At 41.9% G+C, this 13,603-nt stretch overlaps 2 protein-coding genes across 3 annotated transcripts in view; both read right to left on the bottom strand.

Annotated features, from left to right (window-relative positions):
• Positions 1-209: 209 nt before the first annotated feature.
• Positions 210-6,781, bottom strand: nfil3 (nuclear factor, interleukin 3 regulated). Its single transcript, XM_034096379.1, has 2 exons — positions 6,627-6,781; positions 210-3,723 (listed from the first exon to the last, which is right to left on the bottom strand). The coding sequence occupies exon 2, from the start codon at positions 3,612-3,614 to the stop codon at positions 2,436-2,438; it is 1,179 nt and encodes a 392-aa protein (XP_033952270.1). The 5' UTR covers positions 3,615-3,723; positions 6,627-6,781; the 3' UTR covers positions 210-2,435.
• A 4,375-nt stretch (positions 6,782-11,156) lies between these two features.
• ror2 (receptor tyrosine kinase-like orphan receptor 2) overlaps positions 11,157-13,603 on the bottom strand; it is a 75,044-nt gene continuing 72,597 nt past the window's right edge. For both annotated transcript variants that reach the window (XM_034096576.2, XM_034096577.2), the window contains one exon: positions 11,157-13,557. In XM_034096576.2, the coding sequence (XP_033952467.1) occupies positions 12,100-13,557 (1,458 nt within the window). In that variant the 3' untranslated portion in view covers positions 11,157-12,099. The remainder of the gene's footprint in view (positions 13,558-13,603) is intronic.

The following is a 13,603-nucleotide window of genomic DNA, read 5'->3' as shown; positions in this document are numbered from 1 at the left end:
AACTACTGGTTGCATGGCAACTAGGCATCTCACGAGTTGCGGTAATTGGTTAGTACAATAAAGAAAGGATTTTTTTTGGAATTATTTTGTGTTCCGTTTTTTCTTGGGCGGCCCTCAATCAAATATTGGGTACCTACATTGGCCCTCACTCATCAAAACTTTGAGAACCCCTGGTCTAAAAGAATACATACAGAAAAAAGAATACTCGATTCAGTGATTAGACATTTATTGTGAACAAAACTCACCGTTACAATAAACCTTGAGAAAAGTGTGCAGATACAGAACTGGACTTCCTCTGCATCGTGATTATCTTTCACTGGGAGATTCAGTAGGGCATTTCTTTAGAAACTAAAATACGGAATGCACTTCAGGAGGTTTGTTTGTATCACCACCAAATAGCAAAATTACAAAATGCATTCAATCGAGCGGATAACACACTGTGACACTCTGTGATAAAACAGATGTCAATTGATTGAGGAAACATTGTGCTTATTCAGTCATTCAGTTCTCAGCTCAGTCAGAATCACAAATCTCCAGCCAGTTTCAAACACAGTCTCAGTTTAAACCACCTGTTACAAAATGAATCCACTAAAAAAACAAAAGAAAAAAGCGATTTGGCAAACGGTGAACCAGTGCAACAGAGCCTTTTAAAAACGCTTAGGTAAAAGCCCAGGTGTGTAACTTGTTGTTATGCATATTCAAAAACTACAGCAGAGACAATGGAGTGCAACATATCCAAGATCTGATTGGTCAACCAGGAGAGAGGGAACAGAAAGGCAGCATTTAGGGTCCTGATTGTTAGAAAGCTCCCTAAAAGAACGTTGAGTGTGGTACCAATTAGGGACATCGGGTGTCCTCTACTAAAAGAAACCGACATTTAATTGGGTTGTTTACAAAACCCGTAGCTTTGCATGTTCAGGTGTTCAAATGCACCTAATTTGAATCAGTCCATCTCTTTCCCCCATAATGAGTATCAAATTACAACATTTCTTTTAGGGAACGTCTTGGAAATTGTGAAGATAATTACAAACCAATAGAAAAAAGCATGGCAGGATATTCCCTCACAGCAGAGGGAAGTAGACCTGGCACCACACCAGAATACAGATGGGTCCAGTAACTATAATACCTCGTTTGAAGCAGCTTTAAAGCAAAGCAGAACGCTAACGGGGACGTATACCTCCATTATAGTGAAGGGCAGGCACAGTTATAGAAGTCAATTAGCCTTTGGTAAATGATTCTGTAACTTCTCAAATAGAGGCAGGTAAACGTAATATCATATGTTTTGTTAGACTTGGTTTCCTTTAGGCACATGACACTGACTAAAGAAGAGTCAAGTCATATCAATTCATCCCAGTCACGTGTTTTAGATTCCTGATCGAGCCACTCGCTAAAACTCAAACGATTTTTCACCATTAAAGCCTTCCAGCTACTCTGAGGTAATGCGTTAGAAGGAAGTGTTGCGACACAGAGATAGTTGGTGCTTCCCGATCCGTACCTGAAGCCTGATTTGTGGGGAAAAGCCACCACTTCCCATGATGGTTATCTGAACAAAATGGTGGGAATTACGGCAGTTTTCTGGGATTTATATAAAAATATTGCTGTCTTTGGTTTGACTTGTTCTGACATTTAAGATTTTTCCTTATTATATAAATACTTTTCCAGTTGTTTTGGTAATGAATGCCTAAAATACGGAGCTAGTTTCGTAATATATTATCAAAGAAAAGCTGGTTGAATAAAGTAATTGGGAAGGGCATTCAACGATGAAAGATTACGTATACTTATTTGAACCTAAGATACTTTTTCATATCAAATTTAAGGCGACCATTAGATTGTAAATTAAATTATTTATTTCTCTTTTGTCGACTTTAATGCCCTATCATATTATATATGTTTTTAAATGTAATTTATATATTCAATGTCTTGTCAGTTATGTGTTCATTATTATTATTAGCATTTGTTATTTTTTAAAGTGGTACATATACAATATTCAACACAAACACTGTTTTTATATGAACTTGGATGGGTTTTTTTATGTTACAAATACAAACATAGAACCTTATGAAATCAGCACTAGATCTAAATTGCCGTAAAATGATAGCGGTGACAAAAAGTACCAAAAATGCACAGAACCCATCTTGTCTCCGGTACGGACCCGGCAGTGGCAGTGGTCTGGAAAAGGCGAATGAAAGCAGTATTTGTATGAATATAGAAGAGTAAGTCGGAATTGTTTGTACTGATGAAATGAATAACGGTGTGCTATTCCAGGCCTACATTATATTTGAATGTGACATTACAGTACAGGTAGCTCCTCCCCTCCTCGATGTGTTTTCAACCTTACATTGTGCTCCAACATTTGAAAATCACCACATATCCAAACCCTGTCTAACCACACAGTGCAACAGCAGGTACAGTGGGAAGTATAAAAGACACTACGGTCATGCAGAGGAACAGCCTTTCGACATGGACTCCGTGCTTCTGCTCGAGTCCATCAGAGACCCAGAGTGCTGTGCTTGGATCAGTCTTTTCAGAGCAGGCAGATAGGGGGGACCATGTCTCAGATACAAGTCCTCTGAGGGGGCATGGGAGCGGTCTTTAACCTCCGCGATGGGTTTGTTTTGCAGTGAGTCTGAGCTGCTTCTGTGCCACGGCTGCTGGTTCCAGTTCTGCATGCTGGTGACCTGGAGAGAAAGGGGGCAGGGGGACGGCTGAGTGGAGAATCCTCCTTCTTCTGAGACTGCGACAGGGTACTCCGGGTTGATGGCCTCCGCTTTAATCTGGATGCTTCTGGCTTTGATCCGCAGCTTGTGGGGCAACGCTGAAGAACTGGCATCCGGCACTTTGTGTGTGGAGACGATGACGCTTCGCGGGTCGGCTGCAGACGGCGTTAAACCTTTGGGGACCTGTTGTTCATCCTCTCCGTCGGATGACTTGCTAACAGCGCCATCTTCTGAGCTCCTGGGGGAGTTGCTGGAGGATCCGGTGAGATGTAGGAAGGCGGAGACCTGCGGATAGACTCCAGAGAGAGGGCTGGTGATGAAGTTTCTGTACAGTTCGTAGGGGCTTCTTCTCTCTTGTGCGTTCTCTGCTGGTTCTTGCTTGACCCCTTGAGTCTCGGGCACGTGAGGTGAATGCTTGATGACCGATATGCAGCTGCTGCGCGAGTGAAGAGGCTCCAAAACCCTGCTGGAAGAACTTTGGCTGGAGCTGGGTGGGACTACTTCCTGGTAGACGTTGATATTGCTGGAGCTGGATAAGTTCTGGACTTCTTGGGAATACGCTGCCAGACTCACCAGGCCGAACTTCAGCTTCAGGGACAGCAGCTCGGCCTTCAGGGAGGTGTTTTCCTCTCCCAGGGCCATCAGCTTGTTCTCCAGCACCATGTCGTTGATGCGCCGCTTCTCCCTGGAGCGCTTGGCCGCTTCGTTGTTTTTGCGGCGCCTCTCCCAGTACATGGTGTCCTTCTTCTCCTCTGGGATGAACTCTCTTTTCCTGCGACAGGAAGTTTTGAAGGGAATGCCAGAGATGTTGTGGCCCATCACGTCTCCGTTCGCCAGGACCAGAGCATCGTCTCCACTGTAGGCCTCGCTGTCCACCTCTTGCTTGATTGATTGCATATTTTAACTGTTGGCTAATGTGCTCATAGGTCTTCAACTGTACACCATAATGCTTGAATGCAGCATTAGTTACTGCCACCTTGGACGAATCCACTTGAGTTGAGGAAATCTGTGGAATGACAGAAAAGGAGAGAAGTTCTAGATGTCAAAAGTTTCATGTTCAAATAAACTATACTCTAAAGTAATGTATTTCCTTTAATACAATCAGATTAATTATAGATATATTTGTAATGTTATGAGTCGATGTTCATGTTTTAGATGATTCATTAGTATCACATTTCATTTTTGCTTTGTAATTATGATTTATTGCACTTAAGCTACAAATCATACTGCCGTTAGTTTAAAAAGGCAACATGTCCTGTTCTGCATACATCCAGAGAAGAAGGAACAAAGGGCTACAGACAGCTGTAATGAGGACACGTGGCCTGGAGCGAGCTGGAACACACACACACACACACACACACACACACACACACACACACACACACACACACACACACACACACACACACACACACACACACACACACACACACACACACACACACACACACACACACACACACACACACACACACACACACACACACACACACACACACACACACACACACACACACACACACACAGCCGCCTGTATCATGAGGCCTGCACAACACACACTCCTGCTCACACCCTCAAACATAACTAATGTTTAGTGTGTCAGCTGCAGAAAGTGTTCGGCTTATAGAAATAAGGTTAATATTAGAAATGAAGCTCAGGGAGTGGAGACATGTCCCACATATACTGACTTAGGCCTGGGTCAACATTTAGGAAGTCAATGATTAAGCCTGCTAACTTTTCGTAATCCGATTAAACAGGATCCCAAATAAGCCCACTTAGCCTAGCACAGGTGGGAAGTAACGATGTACATTTACTCAAGTTCTGTACAATTTTGAGGTACTTGTACTTTACTTAAATGGTGTGCTTTGACTCCACTACATGTATGTAATACCTTTAGTTACTTTACAGATGTGGATGAATGATGTGAAATATAATCAAGTGTTGAATCAGACTTTAGTTCCACCTGGAGTAAATCCACCAGCTACCCTGCAGTCTACAAAGTACTTCAGACTAGCTGCACCTTTACCAGCTTTGAGAACACTTTCATGATCAATCATTATAAAACATATCATATATATTATTCTGAAATGGACCAATCTGCACAACGACTACTTTTACTGTCGCTACTTTCACTATATTTTCATGATAATACTTTTCTACTTTTACTTGAGTAACATTTTGAATGCAGGACTTTTACTGTAACAGAGTATTCCTGCACTCTGGTACTTCTACTTGTACTCAAGTACAAGATCTGAGTACTTCTAATTTTACTCAAGTCCAAGATCTGAGTACTTCTACTTTTACTCAAGTACAAGATCTGAGTACTTCTACTTTTACTCTAGTACCAGATCTGAGCACTCCATCTCTACAGTTAAGTATTTCTACTTTAACTCCAGTATAAAATCTTCTTCCACCTCTGCTCTTTTAATAGCCTTCAATTTGAACTGTGAAATTCTTCATGCCTGATCTTGCCATTTTAAAAAAGCAAGAAACAGCCAGTCTTTTCTTTGTCTATTTTCTCAGAGCAAACCATGTCCAGATGTTGGCGAAATGTTGAGATTGTGTCACTCTCCACTGTGGGTTATGCAGGGATCTTTTTCCTAACGAGCCATTATATGACATCAATACTAAATGTGGAGCCCACGTGACAAAAATGGGTGGTAATATTACCGCAGCGCGAGCTCGGTTTGGGCGGGGGTTCACCGTCGGTTCAGACCGGGTCCGGGTGCATGCAGCCTGCGGAGGGGATAAACCGGACCGTCATCCCGTCCTATTGTCCCTGTCATTGTGTCCGTGAAACACATGGATGTACTGGTGTAACACTGCCAGCACGTTCTATGGCTGCAGACATTATGCAATGATGTGGCAATAACACAGGGTGTGTTCTCCCCTTTTAAGTTAAAATACAACAGGTGTGAGATATTATACATACTACTGCCTGATACTTATATACATCCCAACGAGAATATGTATATTATGTAATTGCATTGGTATTCACCACTGCAATCAACAAGCTAGCAGACAATATTTGCAATGTTACACATATTTGATTCTATAAATACTGCTTACTTACTTTCCCTGAATGCATACTTTTATTGTATTTCAAATATGCATTACTTGCACTATTATCTGTTGTATTGTTGTTGCAATGTTGGAGGAGCCTGTGACCTACGATTTTAATTGTCATAACTACACTGTATGCAAATGACAATAAAAGCCTTGCATCTTGAATACCTATTTTTGTAATAGTGTGTTGTATGATTCGTCTATACTGCTGTAACAATGTGCATTCCCCTGTGTGTAACGAATAAAGGACTGTGATATTGAAGGTGATGGCTGTGTAACATGCTGGTACAATGTAACCCATTCACTGTTGACATCCTGGCCGAGCTTCCTCATGACACAGCCGGCTGCAGAAGCTCTATCTACGCCCTGAAAAGTCCTCCAACGTGAGGAGACTTTACAGTGCAGAACAATGAATTAAAATAACTAACAGTGACAAAACAACACGGCTTTGATAACGTCAGTGCCACATTTAGGAGGATTACAACACTGTGTCGCAATCCAATAGGCCTACGTGCCACAATACTGATAATACATGTTGCATTTAAAGGCCATTATGCCTATATTAATAGATAATACACATGCGAAAAATACAGTACAGTAATAACCGGGATACTACACATTAGCTCGATTAACTTGAGCTTGGTTTGACGTGTAGTGTGAATATCAACGTGGCTATTTCTGAATTTAAATTACGCAAGAAATACAAAATTAAGCTAGTTTGAGCGTCACTGTGATTCTCCACGTTTTTCCCAACACGTAAACACAACACCATCCCGTAGAAAGCTGGAAGTAAGAACAAGGTTGCGTTCATGTTCACCCTTTAAATAAAGACTTTTTTGTTACCTTGGTTGGAGTCTGGTCAGTTGTCAGGAGCAGTGAAGTGTACGTTCTCCATCTGCAAAAATACAATGTCGATGAAATCCTACAAGTTGTGAAGTACCTGGCTCTCCTCCCTGAGCTTTTCCCTCTCAAGGTGGCTACTGACTCACATGTATCTGTGTTAGTAGGTCAGTGGTTAAGTGCATTGGCAGCGTGAGATTGAGTGACAGCGACTGCAGCCAATCAGAATGCAGCATGTTCAGACATCAGCCAATGACTGTCGACTTCAACAGAAGTCGCGAATCAAATGTCCGTCGTCATCTATAAAGTGGTGGGGCTTTTAAGTGCGTCAGTTTATCACACATTACAAGGGACTTCACGATTACGAAATATAATAGATATTTAATGGTTATACACTACTTACAGATAATAAACACCTTTATACACAAGGTTGCAAAGTGTCTTAATTATGCAAATGTTTAACTTATTTACAGTAAATCTGTAGTTAGATACAGTAATCTAGTCAGATTGTTTATGAAGTCAGCCAAATGTATTATTATCAGTGGTGGGAAGTAACTAAGTACTACGTTTCAAACTGTACTTAAGTACTACTTTTATGATACTTTGTACTTCTACTCCACTACAATAAGGTACATCGGTAAATCGACTCCAGTACATTTATTCAATACCTTTAGTTACTTTACAGATTTGGAAGAATGATGTGAAATCTAATCAAGTGTTAAATCAGACTTTAGTTCCACCTGGAGTAAATCCACCAGCTACCCTGCAGTCTACAAAGCCATTCAGACTAGCTGCACCTTCACCAGCTTTGAGAACACTTTAATGATCAATCATTATAAAACATATCATATATATTATTCTGAAATGGACCAATCTGCACAACGACTACTTTTACTGTCGCTACTTTAACTATATTTTGATGATAATACTTTTCTGCTTTTACTTGAGTAACATTTTGAGGACTTTAACTGCAACAGAGTATTCCTACACTCTGGTACTTCTACTTTTACAAGTTTTTAAAAGTGATAAAGTGGGGAAACATTAAAACATATAAAAGGTGCAAATAGAAAAGCAGAACTGCCTTTTGTAATAAAATAAGAACATAATTACAAAGACAACTAAGCTCAATAGTAGACAGTTAAACAAATAAAAAAATTTAAAAGTCACAAAATGCAGAAATTATCTGATAACATTTCACCAATTCAGTATACAATGCATCGTAATTTTCCAATATATATTTGTGGTGCATGTGTGCAAACTAGACGTAATGCTGCAGAAGATGCATCCCACTGTTGCACATGAACAGTAAAGGTGTTGCATCACATCACCTGCTCACACTGCATCTCACCTGTAGAGAGCGCTGTTGGACAGCTTCTGCACTTTTGAATCCTCCTGTACCTTCAGAGTTAAGATGGCTGCTGCATTCCTGAACCTCTGTTTTCTAGAGAAGTTCACATGCCTGGGTGAATTTGATCACCTATTTTTCCAGCCATCCATTTTATTGTACTTAGTCACTTTATAGTCTCACGAGGCAATACAGTAGGTCAAGGCATCATTACATGAGCCCATGCAGGAGACAAACCAGCGCTGCTAACCCTCTTAAAGATGCCCTAAACTTCTTTAAAACATAGGGGAAATGTAGGGAGAAAATCCACATCAATCTAATAAAGAGAAAACACTTTAATCCAATTTATCAAACTCATAAAATACCATGTATTTGATGGCTGAACCCTGTCAAATACAGACACTTTCCTGTGCATTTTGTACATTTCACCTGAATTCTGCCTCATGTATGAAGTATTTTAGCAAATTTAGCACCTCAACAAAATGTGTGTTTGAACAGCGCTGCATTACACAACATTAGACTACATGTGGTTATAATAATTGTCCAACCAGCAGGCGTTGTTACACTTCGGTTGGTCTATAATCTGAGGCTTTGAACTAGAAACTGATCATCATGATCGGTTGGCCCAAGAAACTCTTCTGGAATGTCTCCACTTGTCATCGCAGAGCTTTGATATGTATTTACTATTTTAAAAGTGTTTCTAAAATGTTCTTGCTTCCTGCGCAAAGGGTGACATTGATCTAACTTCCATTCTTTGTTTTTATGCAGTCTTAGAAGATGTTTTTTGGAAATTTCAATCTGCACGGTTCAGAGTTTTTGAGTGCTTTGTCTAACGTGGACAAAAAGAAAATGTCCCATCCTTCCTGTCCAGGGAAGAGTCCAGCTTGTCACCTCACACTCTTTAATAGTGAGGCAGTGTGAATGGCAGAAAGGTCAGGAACGTGTCATTATGTCAGGCTCTGGAGTCTGCTTTTACACACTTGCAAATGATTGAAAAGACAAGAGGCGCGTTGCCCAGACTTAATGGCTTGTTTTTAACTTGTTGGTGAGCATTCTTCTGCTGTTGGTCATGTACCTGTGAACTTCCAAGACAAAGAGTAGATCTCCTGTAACGCCATCCTGACTCACTATTTACTGTGCAGCCTCTCATATACACTGAACAAAAATATAAACTTAACACTTTTGTTTTTGCTTCCATTTTTCATGAGATGAACTCAAAGATCTAAAACATTTTCGGGGTAGGGTTAGGGTAATGTTGTGAATCGAGTGGCCTGTGTTCCTCGTCCATAACATACGCCTGCCCATACCATAACCCCACCACCACGGGCCACTAAATTCACAACATTACCCTAACCCTACCCCTACCCCTCACACCAGATACTGACTGGTTTTCGGACCCCCCCAGACCCCCCCAATAAAGCAAAACTGCATGTTTCAGAGTGGCCTTTTATTATGGCCAGCCTAAAGCACACCTGTGCAATAATCATGCGGTCTAATCAGCATCTTGATATGCCACACCTGTGAGGTGGGATGGATTATCTCGGCAAAGGAGAAGTGCTCACTATCACACATTGTTTCAGATTTGTGAACAATATTTGAGAGAAATGGTTATTTTGTGTAAATAGAAAATGTTTTAGGTCTTTGAGTTCATCTCATGAAAAATGGGAGCAAAAACAAAAGTGTTGCGTTTATATTTTTGTTCAGTGTATCTGCACAAAGAACAATTTTACAATAATTATTTGCAAACCCCAAAAGAACAAATGTGTGTTTTACAGGTTCTGGCTTAAGTGAGCATGCTGCATTTTACCTTAAATAGCCACAGGAAGAGTTCATTCTTAACTTTGAGAAGTTTAACCAAAAAAATTAACTTGTGATCCAAATCTATCTTTTTACAGAGATTTCAATCACAATCCATGGTCTTCCTCAAAGGATTTGAGTTGGTTCCTCTATGGGACATAGACTGATTGGAAAGAAGCTTATCAAGTAATCACATTACTGTAGTGGAAATAGGGCACAATAGGAAATATGAGGAGTCTTTTGGGTCATTTGACATCGTCTTGTCTCAAATTCATGTAGCTGAAAGATTGTAAGTCAGCTGATTGAGTTGGAGAAAGAGAACATAAACAGATACAAAAAAAAGGCACAAATAAAGATTCAACTTTGACTTCTCCTGACATCTGGTAGCCAACGAGTACTTGACCAAAACCGTACTGCTTCAGCTTCAGATCATATTTATGTCAGTTTTTACAGTGACAAACATAAATAATATGTATCTTAGCTGTTGTTAAGTAGAGTCACATGTATCGCAACAAACCAATTACGCATTTGTAAATCCCAACTAAAAACTACAGTCTGTGATCTTTAAAGGTCACCTATCATGATATTTTTAGGCAATAGCATCGGTCTCAGATATATAAAAAACATGTCTATGAAGTGTTTTGGTCAAAATACCAAACAGATCACCCGTTCTAGCCATGCCTCGTATCCCTCTGTTTCACTTCCTGTTTCAAAAGTGCTGATTTTGGGTAAAAGAAAAATTGATAAAAAAGAGGGGCGGAGCTTATGCCTGCTCATGCAGATATTGCCGTGATGAAACTCCATATCATGGATTATCAAGGATTCTCTCTGAAACAGTTTGGAGCTCAAAGGCTTTCTCTCTTGCCGGTTACACCACAAGGCGAGTTCCTTTTTACTTCCTGCTTCTTCACACACATGCTCTCCAGTACAGGTTAGCTCTGAGTGTTAGCGATGCTAATGTAAACACCGACCATATTACGTCCAAAACAGTCGGGCATTGTTTCTGATAGCAACGTTTCTGATTGGGCCGTGGGTCCAAATTTCCGATATTACGTCATATCGGACGCAAATCTGGATCAGCTCCGTTGTTCCCCCGTTTTTAGAGATTTGGGTACGGAGGAAAAGAGAGGGTTTTATTTCCTGACGCTGCGTGAGTTCCTCGAGACACCGGGGACACATGGTTATGTATAAAAGACATCAAAAAGTGCATTTTGCATGATAGGTCCCCTTTAAGGTTTTTTTTATTAGTTTTAGCAATACAAGTGTTTCTTCACTACAAAGTATATCTGTTGGCTTAATGTAACTTCACTGCTCAGTGCACCATATGTTAGACTCTCTGGACATTGTGAAAAAGGATCATTTAGTGACATTACTTCCTGGGAAATACACAGTTTGATGTATGAGACTTTATTGGATACCCCGTTCATGGATGTACACATTATATGGTAAGCAAAGAACTACAAAGCAAACATGTGGTGAAAAGGACGATGTTCGAACACCAGGCATAGTAGAACAATTATAAACAAATAAAATGTCCAAAACCAAAAGTACATAAATTACAAATCTGTACAATTTGTTTGGTTATCAAAGTTGATGTTAAAAGAATCAAGCCTGTGGGAAAGGAGTCATGAGGGAACTTTGAAAAAGAAAAAAGATTCTTGTTTCTTATTCGTGGTTTTGTTTGATGGAGGTCAATTCCTTAATACATCCCAGTGAGTATAACTATGACCAAGGTTACCCAAAGATAGTTTTCTCCGCTAGCATGTCTATTAATTATACATTCAGTTTACTATGATCCCAAAAAACATAGAATAATAACCTAAAAAAATTGTCCTTTAGTCACCACTACATCACCTCTGGTTTCCAGTAAACACAACTGGTATTGAAAGTGTGTGGGATTAATCATCTCACTTCATGTTCCTTCTTGTAGGGATAGATGCTTGATAGAGGGGTGTGCTATCTGAGGTGGGAGGGGGGGTGTTGTAGCATTAGTTTGCCCTTACGGCCTCTCAGTGAATGGCCTTTCTGGCGAGTGAAACACGCAGCAACATGTGCATCAGATAAGGCAAAGATCAAGGCGCCCATGAAGTAGTTGTGAGTAAGAAAATGTTCTGTGTTGCACAGCAACGGCAAGTACATAAATTCCTCTGAATATCAACAATATAGAAAAAGATTGTATGATTTTGCTTCGTCACCAGTACCGTCAAAGAAATGTATAAAAAAACATTCAGTCACTGCCAAACTGCTCACTTCACTTCATGCTGCTTATTGAATATTTGGCAAGCAGAGCTCACAGGATATTTCCGCTCTTCTCTTCTTCAGAGAGCTCCACGCTTATGTGTCTGACAAGTGTATCACCAGTTCGTCAGTCTGTGTGGGGTCACTGTCGCCCAGCAGCTCGGTTTCAGGCACTAACGAGTCCTTGTTTTGGTCCAACTCTTCCTGGGGCGCCATGTTGGCCAAGTCCTCGTCGTTGGTCTTGGAGTCCTCGTTCAGCAGAGCCGCTCTCTCCGTGACGGAGGTGTTGGAGGGGGCGGTGGTGACATATCCTGTGGACGTGGATCCACTGCCACTGTGGTGAGACCCAGGTTTGCTCACCATCTGTGGCTGGTGGTGCATCTGCTGGTGGGGAATGGGCATTGGCATCTGCATGGGGTAAAAGTTCTGCATGTATGGGTAAGCTGGCATGGGGTGATATCCATTGACAGGGATGTAGAGCTGCTGGGGAACCATTGGCCGATGCATTGGACCCTTCATGGGCATGAAATGTGGCTGGTGGAAAGGCATGCTCTTCTTAGGGCTGGTGTAGCGCGATGCGTTCGCTGTGCTCATGCTGATGTTGCTCACGGGGCTGGTGCTCAGAGAGCTGGTCTGCGTTGTGTTGCTGGTGCCAGAAGTCTGAGCAGAGCTGTTATAGTTGGACAGGTTTTCCCAGGAGCGCAGACGTGTGTGGATGTCCTTGAAGCGAGGCCTTCTCGCTGGGAATTCACTCCAACACTCCAGCATCAGGGTGTAGATCCAGGACGGGCAGTCATCCGGACAGGGCAGGAGCTGGTGGCTGCGCACCATCTCGATCACATCCTGGTTGGAGTAGCCACAGTGCGGCTGCAGACCATAACTGAACGTCTCCCACAGCAGGACACCGTAAGACCAGATGTCCGAGTCGGTGGACAACTTTCCGTACATAATAGCTTCTGGGGCCATCCAGCGAATGGGGAAGGGGTTTGTCCCCATGAGGTTGTAGTAATCAGCAGAGTAGACGTCTCTGATTAGACCCAGATCCAGGATCTTGACGCTCAGCTTGTCAAAGACCAGAATGTTTCTTGCAGCCAGGTCTTTATGGACTATCTGCTGGCTGGAAAGATACTCCATTCCTGCAGCAACCTGGGTGATGATGTGCAGGAAGTCTGCCTGCTCCAGCGTGGACTTCACTGTCCTGTCGTCGTCTGAGCTGCCCACGTCTGAGTTGGGCGAGCGGACCACCAGATACTCATGCAGGTCTCCAAGCCCTGAATATGTGAACACCATGTTCATCGGCTGCTCTTTGGTGACAACGCCCAGCAAACAGACCACATTCTGGTGCTGTATGTGGAAGCGGATCATGGCTTCGTGGCGAAACTCCTCACAGAGAGTGGCATCCACCTTGTCCTTCAGCGTTTTGACGGCCACCACCTGGGTCTGCTCTCCAGGGACGGTGCCATACATGTGACCTTTGTAAACCTTCCCGAACCGATCCTCGCCCAGCTCCTCCGTAAAGCGCACTGCCGACATGTTGATCTCCCGCAGCTTGGCCTGAAACCACAAAGCAATAAAGAAATGTCATCAAAATGTACGGCAA

This window comes from Pseudochaenichthys georgianus, chromosome 12, assembly GCF_902827115.2.
Source record: "Pseudochaenichthys georgianus chromosome 12, fPseGeo1.2, whole genome shotgun sequence".
In the NCBI taxonomy this organism is placed as follows: Eukaryota; Metazoa; Chordata; class Actinopteri; order Perciformes; family Channichthyidae; genus Pseudochaenichthys; species Pseudochaenichthys georgianus.
The sequence above is the reverse complement of the archived record's forward strand: the minus strand, read 5'-3'. Positions and strand labels throughout refer to the sequence as shown.